Source organism: Pecten maximus, chromosome 4 (assembly GCF_902652985.1).
Source record: "Pecten maximus chromosome 4, xPecMax1.1, whole genome shotgun sequence".
Classification (NCBI taxonomy): domain Eukaryota; kingdom Metazoa; phylum Mollusca; class Bivalvia; order Pectinida; family Pectinidae; genus Pecten; species Pecten maximus.
The window spans coordinates 29,686,383-29,699,208 of NC_047018.1; the positions used below are offsets into that span (position 1 = coordinate 29,686,383).

The window sequence follows — 12,826 nt, forward strand, 5'->3', positions numbered from 1 at the left end:
TTATTTAGTAAAACTGTTATCTGGTAAAGCTATTTACCGGTATCTGGTTAAACTATTTATCTGGCAAGGTTTTATTTGGTAAAACTGTTTATTTGATGAGAATTGTTTAGAGAACTGTTCCATTTATCAAAGGAACATTTAAAGAGAAGTCCTTGTGTATGTATACAGTAGATAAACAGCAAAACAACCACTTACTTAATCTTTGCTAAATTTGCATCTGATCAGGAAAAATCATAGATCTCAATGTGGTGGGTAGAAAGTTTGAATTAGTCTATCATTAGTTATCTACACAGTACATTGTATATAAGACAAATAAGATTTTGTCAATTTGAGAATTTCTGATAATTCACTGGTAAAAATGTGATATTCTTTTGTACCACAGATTGATGCCTCTCTATTAGACAAGTCTCAGGGGGAGGGGATGCTGAAGGAAGATGCTGTACCCTCGGGAGGTAAAACTGCAAAGTTGGAATTAACAGCCAAGAAGGGGGCATTCCTCAAAGTGATCCGTTTAGTGGACAACCCCCCTGGAAAGTGGCTCGTCCGACTGACAGAGGATGAGAAGTCTGACAAGCCTGTCTACCTGCCACAAATAGGTAAACAACCTTAGTCACCTTGTACAGAGATAAAACTCAGTGATCCTTTCTGGAATGCAGTATTCTGGTAATGCCAGGTAATTTGTGGGTTCCCCCAGTAATTAAAATGATGGTATTTTTAAGGTGTTAATGAGCTTGAGTTGTGAGTTGGTTGATTTTAAAAAAAGATATAAGGATAAAAGTTGTGTCCTTCAGCACATTATTGTCTTTGTTCATACCTTTTGAGGGAAAAACCTACTCTAGGTGTCACAGTTAATGTGTGACATCTCTCTACGATTCTATGTTTTCCTGTTTCAGTCTAGGATGATGACTGGGGTATTGACCAATGAAATGTTTCTATTGTTTATCCCATGGAGTGAGGAAACCGAGCAATTTGATTTGTATATTCCATGACATGTAACAAAAAAAAGTTATAAATTAATTTTTTTTTTTTTATTTTCCAGTGGGCTACGTGGATGCCAACATAGTTGAGGTAGACAATCAGCTGATTCGCAATGTAAGCTTTTAACTGCTTCAGCTTTAACTAATGCATAGGCGGGGGTGTCATATTGCTGCATTTAACAGTCAGACAACATAATGTGATCCAGACTTTTTCCAATAATTTCACAAATACAACAATATAAAATAGTGATCAGATAATTTAGTTTTTAATACAGGCACTTTATAATCCTAATGTTTCTATAAATAAGTACCATCTATGTCTGTGCAGTATATAGTATGGCTATAGTTGTTGTGTATCTAGAGCTTAATTCTCTATAGTCTTTAGGTCATCCGTACATGTATACTACTATTAAGCAATGGTGAACTCATGTACTTGACAGTCAATAGATTGGAGATTTAATGGATCATACTTGGATGGATAAGGTAATTAATGGGTATGCGCTTTAATTGGTAAGACAGTTAACAGGTAAAATATTTTAATGGAAAAATACAATTAATGGGTAGGGCATTTAATGGATAGAATAGTTAATGGGTAAACAATTAATTGATAAGGTAAGATAAGATATAGGTAAGATATTTAATGGGTAGACTAGTTAACAGGAAGGTCATTTAACAGGTAAAATGATTAATGGGTAAAACAATTGATGGGTAGGACTAGTTTGATCGATATGACTATCTATCTACTTTTATATGCTGTATAAGGTAGCCATCCACTACCTGGTACATACATTGATAGAGTCATTCTAACAAGGGTAAGACATTTAATTTGTGAGTTCCATTTACTGAACTAAACAGTGTGCTACAATACTACAAATTATGTCTGTGGAATACACATTATGTATCATCAAAGAAAAGTTTTGTGCTTCCTTTCGGCCTTTGTCAGCCAGTAACATATATATATATATATATATCAACCGTAGAAAAAATTCTAGTGATCTATTCTTTTCTCAAGAAGACCAGGAGATTAAAATTCATTGAGAATCTTATTTTTATATGGCATACATGAACTGTCTGAAGGAGTACAGGTAATCTGGATGTGGTACTTAGTATATATTCTCTCTGAAGGAGTATTGGTATTCTGGATGTAGTTAATGTTCTCTCTGAAGGAGTATTGCTATTCTGGATGTAGTTTATGTTCTCTCTGAAGGAGTATTGCTATTCTGGATGTAATATGTTCTCTCTGAAGGAGTATTGCTATTCTGGATGTAGTTAATGTTCTCTCTGAAGGAGTATTGGTATTCTGGATGTAGTTAATGTTCTCTCTGAAGGAGTATTGGTATTCTGGATGTAGTTTATGTTCTCTCTGAAGGAGTATTGCTATTCTGGATGTAATATGTTCTCTCTGAATGATTACTGGTATTCTGGATGTAGTTAATGTTCTCTCTGAAGGAGTATTGCTATTCTGGATGTAGTTAATGTTCTCTCTGAAGGAGTATTGCTATTCTGGATGTAGTTTATGTTCTCTCTGAAGGAGTATTGCTATTCTGGATGTAATATGTTCTCTCTGAAGGAGTATTGCTATTCTGGATGTAGTTAATGTTCTCTCTGAAGGAGTATTGCTATTCTGGATGTAGTTAATGTTCTCTCTGAAGGAGTATTGCTATTCTGGATGTAGTTAATGTTCTCTCTGAAGGAGTATTGGTATTCTGGATGTAGTTAATGTTCTCTCTGAAGGAGTATTGGTATTCTGGATGTAATATGTTCTCTCTGAAGGAGTATTGCTATTCTGGATGTAGTTTATGTTCTCTCTGAAGGAGTATTCCTATTCTGGATGTAGTTAATGTTCTCTCTGAATGATTACTGGTATTCTGGATGTAGTTTATGTTCTCTCTGAAGGAGTATTGGTATTCTGGATGTAGTTTGTGTTCTTTCTTAAGGAGTACTGGTATGCTTTATGTACTACTATGCTGTTGTACTGTTTCATACATCTAAGGTGTTTGATACATTCTTAAAACAATTCCTTCCAGTCAGTGGAATCAGAATCTCCCTACATTTGAATATGATGTAATAAATCCCAGACTTATTCCAGATGTATTTATATACACCAATTAGTGAGTTTCCTTTGTTTAGAGAATACAAGAAAAATGTCAGTTACACTTCTGTTTAGAGAACATCAAATCTCTGCTATTATACTTCAAGATCTAGTTATGTGCATATTTCTGTTTAGAGAGTATCAGATCACTTCCATTGCACTCCTTAAGTTACATATACACTTCTGTTTAGAGAGTATCAGATCACTGCCATTACACCCTTATTTAGGGAGTATCATATCACTGCCATAACACTTTGTTTAGAGAGTATCAGATCACTGCCATTGCACTTTATTTAGAGAGTATCATATCACTGCCATTGCATCCCCGTATTGGTAGACATTTTATGTGTGACTCTGCCTAATGTGAAGTGAGTATACCTTTAATGTATGGAAAACAGGTGTAAAATTTCAGTGAGTATGGACATGCTACTATTCCACATACCAGTATTGGCTTACACACCAGACACTCAGACCCTCTCTCATGTCATCAAACATCCCCAATTACCTGGTATATTCACAATTGCTAGCAGCTTTCCACGACCATCCATAGATCCAAAGCAATTCGAACAAACCTTCCTTAAACAGTATTCCCCAACCTCAAAAATGACCATTGCTGTTATGATGCGATAAAGCCAGCAAACCCAAAACCCAGCAAGGTTTATATGTAGAATTGTCAGTCATTTCATTGTACTAATTTGGAATATCGAAATCAAATTAAATGAGTCTGTCACTCAATTTATCTAAGCAAGGAATGATGTTTGAGGGTAGGAGGAAGAGAAAAGGGATAAAGAAGAGAACCCATCAAAGTTTTAATAAAATTCTTATAAAAGTAAATACCTGCTTCTGCTTCACCTTTTACCTTACTAAGCAAATCTGTCTATTTTGACCACCTCCTTTACTAGACCACAATGGTAAAACCTGTCTATTTTGACCACCTCCTTTACTAGACCACAATGGTAAAACCTGTCTTTATTGACCACCTCCTTTACTAGACCACAATGGTAAAACCTGTCTATATTGACCACCTCCTTTACTAGACCACAATGGTAAAACCTGTCTATTTTGACCACCTCCTTTACTAGACCACAATGGTAAAACCTGTCTATATTGACCACCTCTTTTACTAGACCACAATGGTAAAACCTGTCTATTTTGACCACCTCCTTTACTAGACCACAATGGTAAAACCTGTCTATATTGACCACCTCTTTTACTAGACCACAATGGTAAAACCTGTCTATTTTGACCACCTCCTTAACTAGACCACAATGGTAAAACCTGTCTATATTGACCACCTCTTTTACTAGACCACAATGGTAAAACCTGTCTATATTGACCACCTCTTTTACTAGACCACAATGGTAAAACCTGTCTTTATTGACCACCTCCTTTACTAGACCACAATGGTAAAACATGTCTTTATTGACCACCTCCTTTACTAGACCACAATGGTAAAACCTGTCTATATTGACCACCTCCTTTACTAGACCACAATGGTAAAACCTATCTTTATTGACCACCTCTTTCACTAGACCACATTGGTAAAACCTGTCTATATTGACCACCTCTTTTACTAGACCACAATGGTAAAACCTGTCTTTATTGACCACCTCCTTTACCAGACCACAATGATAAAACCTATCTTTATTGACCACCTCTTTCACTAGACCACATTGGTAAAACCTGTCTATATTTACTACCTCTTTTACTAGACCACAATGGTAAAACCTGTCTATATTGACCACCTCTTTCAATAGACCACATTGGTAAAACCTGTCTATATTGACCACCTCCTTTACTAGACCACATTGGTAAAACCTGTCTATATTGACCACCTCTTTTACTAGACCACAATGGTAAAACCTGTCTTTATTGACCACCTCCTTTACTAGACCACAATGGTAAAACCTGTCTATATTGACCACCTCCTTTACTAGACCACAATGGTAAAACCTGTCTATATTGACCACCTCTTTCAACAGACCACATTGGTAAAACCTTTCTATATTGACCACCTCCTTTACTAGACCACAATGGTAAAACCTGTCTATATTGACCACCTCCTTTACTAGACCACAATGGTAAAACCTGTCTATATTGACCACCTCTTTCAATAGACCACATTGGTAAAACCTGTCTTTATTGACCACCTCCTTTACTAAACCACATTGGTAAAACCTGTCTATATTGACCACCTCTTTTACTAGACCACAATGGTAAAACCTGTCTTTATTGACCACCTCCTTGACCAGACCACAATGGTAAAACCTGTCTATATTGACCACTTCCTTTACTAAACCACAATGGTAAAACCTGTCTATATTGACCACCTCCTTTACTAGACCACAATGGTAAAACCTGTCTATATTGACCACCTCCTTTACTAGACCACAATGGTAAAATCTGTCTTTATTGACCACATTCTTTACTAGACCACAATAGTATTAGTATAGTATATTTTCATAATTCTTTTTACACATTGTCAGATTATGTGCCTTTTCTTCCTAACAAGGGACACTCTTCTTTTTCATAGCCATTATCAGATGCAGAATTAAGTTGACAACTGGCTGCTGAGGTATTGAAAGCTGCTGTACAAATATTATATGTAATTATAGAAGATGATAACAAACAATGATTATCAGGCCTAAAATAGTGTGTTTCATGTTGTGATACCCTTTTATTTAGAGCTGAGTAATTAAGACAAACACTGTTAAATTCAAAATCCTTGTTTTATATAACTTAACACAAACAATTTCTTAGACCCGAAATATTCTAGAGACTGAAACAGAAACACAATATTGTTGGCCATTAATATATACATGTACATATATTAGAGTCTACAGGACTAGAAACACTATACTCTCTGAGATCTGTATTCAGTCTAGATATTTCTGTAAATGTACACATTTTTCACGCTAGAAGCAATTCACGAAATTATGATTGCACTAATTGTAGTTTATATACATTGGTTTCTATGGTAACATTGTTGATGGGCTAATTCTGGTTTCTATGGTAACATTGTTGATGGGCTAATTCATCATTCCGCCAATCTGTTCAAATTTTGTTTTGCGCTAGAAATCGAGTGTGTCAGATTAAGTATATTTACAGTATATTGTAGGTATAAATACATGTAGACTTGTTCTTTATTAGTCAAAGTTTAAAAGTAACCACCTGTAATTTTGATTAACAAGAAATTGTCATTCTATGTCAAGATCTGTCTTGTCACCAACTTTTATATAAAGTATTACTATATCAGAAATATAATACTTTAGTACATGAGAACATGTTATGTCAGGTCTAAATTGTAAATAAAACACTGCTGTAGTTTACATTGTACACAATTCTATCTAGTACAGTATTAAGTTTTGTGTGACATCTCCCTCGTGTGCTAGACTCTCTCCTCCCCTTATCAGCTTTATATAAGTATATTATATCTATATAAAACCTTGTGTAAAGCATGCTGTAGTTACTATTTATTCATAATTTGTACATAGTAACAATATTATTATACTTTGTACATAGTAACAATATTATTATACTTTGTACATAGTAACATTATTATGATACTTTGTACATAGTAACACTATTATTACACTTTGTACATAGTAACAATATTATTATACTTTGTACTTAGTAACAATATTATTACACTTTGTAAATAGTAACAATATTATTATACTGTGTACATAGTAACAATATTATGATACTTTGTACATAGTAACAATATTATTATACTTTGTACATAGTAACAATATTATTATACTTTGTACTTAGTAACAATATTATTACACTTTGTAAATAGTAACAATATTATTATACTGTGTACATAGTAACAATATTATGATACTTTGTACATAGTAACAATATTATTATACTTTGTACATAGTAACAATATTATTACACTTTGTACATTCAGTGAAGTAACAATATTATCACTCTTTGTATGTATCATACTTCATATACACTTTATAAACAATTACTGTTTGTTTTACTCTGTTAAAAGTCATTGTTTTGGCAAAAAGACACAATCTTTGAGTGTTACTGATACTAAAGTTAGTTTTATTTTATATTTCTGAAGCCCTAGATGACAGCAGATCATTGTTGAACAATGTACGGAAAACCCACTTTTGTAAGAAATGTTGTTATGTATCCTGATGCATGTTTTTAGGCAGAAACCCTGACTGTGGGAACTATATGACTTCCTGATTGTAGTTTACAGAGACCATCTTAACAATGACATGCTCAACAGGAAATGTTTCCCTAATTTGAATATCATGAAATAACAAACACAATGAATGTATGATTGATGTACAATATAATAATAATAAATCATTAACGGTTTTTTGTGTATCCAGCCCCTGTGTTACATAAAGCTGATAAAATCAGCTGACCCTAATGACGTATCGGATGTAAATTTTAACTTTGTAAATAACACAAATTAATAAAATAGACTCTGTGTGAATAAATTAACACTTCTTTGATGTACTGAAAGCATTGTAAAAATGTGACCCATACAGTGAGTGTTATTTACTTGTTACTAAAAACTGAGTTTTTTTTCCAATTCTTGATTAATTACTCACTTAAATGGTAGAACTAGTTTTTTGTTTTCAAATTTATTATTCTTTTTATGTTGATCTAGTCAATTTGAATAGTCAATGCATGCAGTTTCAGGCAAGAATTTCAATTGTTTTAAGATACTGTATGCTACATGAAATATTCATATTAATATTGTAAGTTTTCAGACTTTAATCTGCATCTTCGGTGTTGAGTTTTTTTATCAACTTAGATATTTTGAGTTCTTACTTTTTATGCATTTATAGATACACTAATACTTTACATGTATAACATACCATATTATCTTAAGATGTTGACAGTGATGAACAGTTTTGTTGTCCGTTAATGTAGTCAGAGTTTACTAACTAGTATTTGATTAATTAGATACTATTTAAATCCAATGAATCTCTATTTTAAAAATATATGCTTAAATATGCCAGTTATTGAGATAAAATGTATTTTTTGGTAATCTTCATCAATCTTATTTGTTTTTGAGAATGTAGTTTTGTACACTAGTAAACTTAACCAAATAATGTGAATAATTCATCATCAAGACAGCCTGTAGTTTATCTCTGTATGTCTGTATAAAACTAGACACTGCTTGTTACTTTACAGGTCATGACGGGATCCTTAGTTAATACATTAAACAACGTCGGGTAAGTTACATATTTTATTGTCAATATACAGCAAAATGTTTGGGCACATGTTAAATGAACATCACCGACGCCCATTCCTAGTATGTCCAGGATGTCTACAAGGACCAGCAGAGACACGTGCACCGCATTATTATAAGTTAATACAAATATATTATAGAAAATGCTGTATGAATAAAAGTTATACTCCATAATTTATAATATCTAGTTGATTCATATAATGTGATCTTATTAAGATTATCAAACGTTTTTGTGATTCTGATCAACAGTGATGGAGAAGAATACCAGGATGTAGAATGTGGAGGACCTCCTGTTGAGGACGGTAAGCCTACATACATCTCCACCAGATACTTAGAGATAATGTAGTTATAGATAACAATTGATTTCATATGACATTTTAGTTTCTTATTATTTTGATCATAACAAATAAAACATTGATACTGGAGAAATCAAATCATCATTTACATGTGTCTTGCTTATTTGGGTGATATTATTGTGAGAATATAAACAGACCATGAGGTGTGTAAATCTTCTGTACGCAGGTTTTCATTTCCCCATGATACTGTCCCCAGTGCATTCATTACTGCCATTATATAGAGAGCACATTTTTAGCTCACCAGCCTGCGGGTGCAGCTTCTGTCATATGTCTGTCTGTGGTCCGTCTAGAGTCAACTATTTCCTTAAAAACTTCATCTCAATAACCAAAAACCCAAAGTCGAGATATTGGGCCAGTAGCATGCTGGCATGGAGGGATATAAAGCTTGTTCCAATGAATGACCTTTATCTACTTTCAAGGTCAAGAGCATAAAATGTGTTAAAATGCAGGGTCCTTATGTAGACCCAGTGACATGTTTGGATGAAACTTCATAGTTTGCTCAAATGACCTTTACCTACTTTCGAGGTCACAAATGTCAAATGTAATTCAAGAAATCAAATAACTTCTTCTGAATACTCATGAGGACTAGGGTCAAGATATTGGGCCAGTAGCATGCTGGGATGAAGGACTACAAAGTTTCTTTAAATGAATATAATTAGCCTACTCTAATATTGAATAACCTAGACCAACTTAAAAGTTGCATTTTAAGCAGGTGAGTGATATAGACCATTATCCATTTACATAAATCAACCATACATATATGAAAGGATTCTTTTATATTGACATTAAACACAGCATTTTTAGGTCACCCGAGATGAAGTCTCAAGTGACCTATTCTAATCGCCTTTTGTCCGTCATCGACTGTTGCGTGTCGTCCGTCCATTAACAATTAACATTTTGACTTCTTCTCCAAAACCGCTGAACCAAATTCAATGAAATTCAGCAGGAAGCTTCCATGGACAAAGGTCAATGAAAATTAAGAATTATATGGTCCCCATCCCCAGGGGCCTGAGGGATGGGGCCAAAAAGGTTCAGATTGACTAAAATTTCAAAGATCTTCCTCTCAACTCTCAGAGATGATAGAATCAAATACTCTTCACAGGTAGAAAGGTCTTAAGGTCCTTTACCAAAATTGTGAATTATATGACCCTGGGGTCTCAAGTTTCCCCCTGGGGAGGGGGTAAAATTTAGTATACTTTATATAGGGGATACACATTCTTGAGATTATTTGTTCTAATTGCCATTGGAAATAATAGAAACTTTGTAAGAATAATCAGTATGGGATGTCTGTTGAATAGTACGTGTATATTGGCACTGACTGACACCCAGGGGCTTAAGGGGCAGGGCAAAAAAGGATCAAATTAACTGAAATTGGAAGGGTCTTAAGGTGCTTTACTAAAAATTGTGAATTTTATTAACCTAAAGCCTCATGTTTGCCCCTGGGTAGACTCGTTCCCTTTTTCACATTTTTGACCATCATTTAATGGATTTCTATTGGAATTCATTCTAACTTTGTTAACATTATCAGCATTGGATGACAGCTTGATGGTATGAACATTTTGGCACTGACTGGCCCCCAGGGGCTTATGGGTGGGGTCAAAAAAAGGTCAAATTAACTGAAATATTCCAAAGCTCAGGTTACCGTTAAGGCCCATGGGCCTCTTATATTCATATCCCATTCAAAGGATATTTGTCAGTCTTCCTGTTATCATAACTCCTTTGGTTGATATCAAATTTAATTTACCTTAATCGTATATTTTGTTTTTCTTTCAGAATTGTATGAAGCTATGTAACATTCCAAGTCTCCTTTCACCATTAATGAATCCACAATCTAATTTTGACCATATTGGACCTGACGTTGACCTGAAATACCAGATCTTGATGCCAGGGCAAAGCCAGATCTGAAGTGCCTGACCTTGATATCAAATGTTTGACCTTGCCTAGAAGTGCCTGACCTTGATATCAAATGTTTGACCTTGCCTAGAGGTGCCTGAACTTGATATCAAATGTTTGACCTTGACTGGAAGTGCCTGACCTTGATATCAAATGTTTGATCTTGCCTAGAAGTGCCTGACCTTGATATCAAATGTTTGATCTTGCCTAGAAGTGCCTGACCTTGATATCAAATGTTGGACCTTGATACCAAATGTTTAACCTTGACTGGAAGTGCCTATAGTGAAAAGAAGTTCCTAACCATAACTGGAATTACTCAAACTTTTTTTCATAGTGCTTTTATAACTTTGATATGATCAAATGCTTATCTTTGCCCTCAGTGTACATGAGCTTAAACCAGCTGTTTGAGATTTTCATAAAGGACACGTGTCTCACACATCATTTACCTATCACAGACGTATATATAGTTATCCTGTTTACATTTCCTGTGTATTGCCCACTCTGTTAGAATGGCCACACAAGTCGAAATAATAGTTTTATGAATTAATGCTTGCAGATAGCCCGCTCCATTGCACTTCCTGTGAGTTATCTCCGTGTAGAATACAAGTTCTCATCTGGGGAATCCCTTAAGCTTGCTGTATGTGTTTTAGCTCTCACGGTTCACCTACATTGCCTTTACCATGGCAACAGTGTTAATCAACATATTTCTATATACTTGTGAGTTGTTTTTTACTTGATATTTCCATTTACAGGAAAATATACCATTATATATTTTTACATGAACAGCAATATCAACATCTGATAGAACACCAAGGAAACACAAAAATTTAACTTAGATTTAGTATTGTATAGTCCACAGTTTTTATGTTTTTTTTGAAAACATTTTGTCAGATAGTCACTTCATTAGAAACATGGCAGAAGGCAATATTTAATATTTCAAAATATAGAGCGCACGGGCAATACACAGGAATTAAGGTATGTTACTCGCCTAGAGTTTAGGTAAATGATTGAGTTGTTACTGACCTGGAAGTTACCAGAAAAGTAGCTTTGTATTGACTAATATGATATAATAGATACAGGCATGGCTGTGTTAGTGTTTACTGTTATAATGTAGCTAGATCATAATGTTTGTAGTAATGAAGTATGTACGCTTTTTACCAATTCTTGTTAGTTTAGCTCACTTCATTGTTATTTTATCCACCATTTTGCCATGGTTTAAATTTTGTATTTGATATCTACCACAGGGACTTGACAAAATTCCTAACATATGGTCAACATAAATAATATGTACTATATATATGGACCATGGATTTGTGCCAAGTCCCTGTGATATACACAATGTAATACTTTTATAAAATACACATTCCACTGACTTGTATTGTTTCATTGAAGAATAGTTGTTACATGTTTTCAGTTCACGATTTTATATATTTATTTGTTTCTCCATATTGTACAAAGATGTTTAGTATTGTGTATCTGAGATGGTTTTATTTCATTACAAATCCTGACTTGATGTTCGACTGAGAAACCATGATCCTAATTCCTTATACTGATGAGATTTATCAAAACTGCCCCAGACTATATCACATTGAAGTATCTGGCCGTGACATTACGATCACTTACAGGGTATCGTCTGGAAATACCCACTGGATGGCTTTTTTGTTTGTTTGTTTTTGTTAACGTCCTATTAACAGCCAGGGTCATTTAAGGACGTGCCAGGTTTTGAAGGTGGAGGAAAGCCGGAGTACCCGGAGAAAAACCACCGGCCTACGGTCAGTACCTGGCAACTGCCCCACGTAGGTTTCGAACTCACAACCCAGAGGTGGAGGGCTAGTGTTAAAGTGTCGGGACACCTTAACCACTCGGCCACCGCGGCCCCACTCTGGATGGCCAATATCATTTATTGTCTCTATGATGTAAACACATTATACTTATGATTTTTATTTTGTAAAGTATATTTTTCTTTTCATGTAGGTTTTTTTTGTCAAAATAGATTTTTATTGTCTCAATAGATCTTTATTGTTAAAATAATTTTTTATTGTCGAAATAGATTTTTAATGTCAAAGAAGATTGTTATGAACTGCAGATGCTTAGTATTTATTCTGTTGATATAAAGTGTAACATTAGATCATATGAAATAACACATCATGTGTTTATAATTGTAAATATCATTTCCTTTGCTTTTCCATTTTTATACTCACCATTGAGCTTTCAACTCGATCACTGCTCACTGTTATAACAGTATTTATATAGAAGTCTACAGGATCAAGGTTTAATCCCA

The 12,826-nt window shown here is 34.3% G+C and overlaps 1 protein-coding gene across 4 annotated transcripts in view; it reads left to right on the plus strand.

Moving 5' to 3' along the window:
• Positions 1-11,917, plus strand: part of LOC117325767 (FYN-binding protein 1-like) — a 65,139-nt gene extending 53,222 nt beyond the window's left edge. For all 4 annotated transcript variants that reach the window (XM_033882213.1, XM_033882214.1, XM_033882215.1 and 1 more), the window contains 5 exons: positions 383-596; positions 1,040-1,092; positions 8,239-8,279; positions 8,546-8,598; positions 10,426-11,917. In XM_033882213.1, the coding sequence (XP_033738104.1) occupies positions 383-596; positions 1,040-1,092; positions 8,239-8,279; positions 8,546-8,598; positions 10,426-10,445 (381 nt within the window). In that variant the 3' untranslated portion in view covers positions 10,446-11,917. The remainder of the gene's footprint in view (positions 1-382; positions 597-1,039; positions 1,093-8,238; positions 8,280-8,545; positions 8,599-10,425) is intronic.
• The last annotated feature ends 909 nt before the right edge of the window (positions 11,918-12,826 follow it).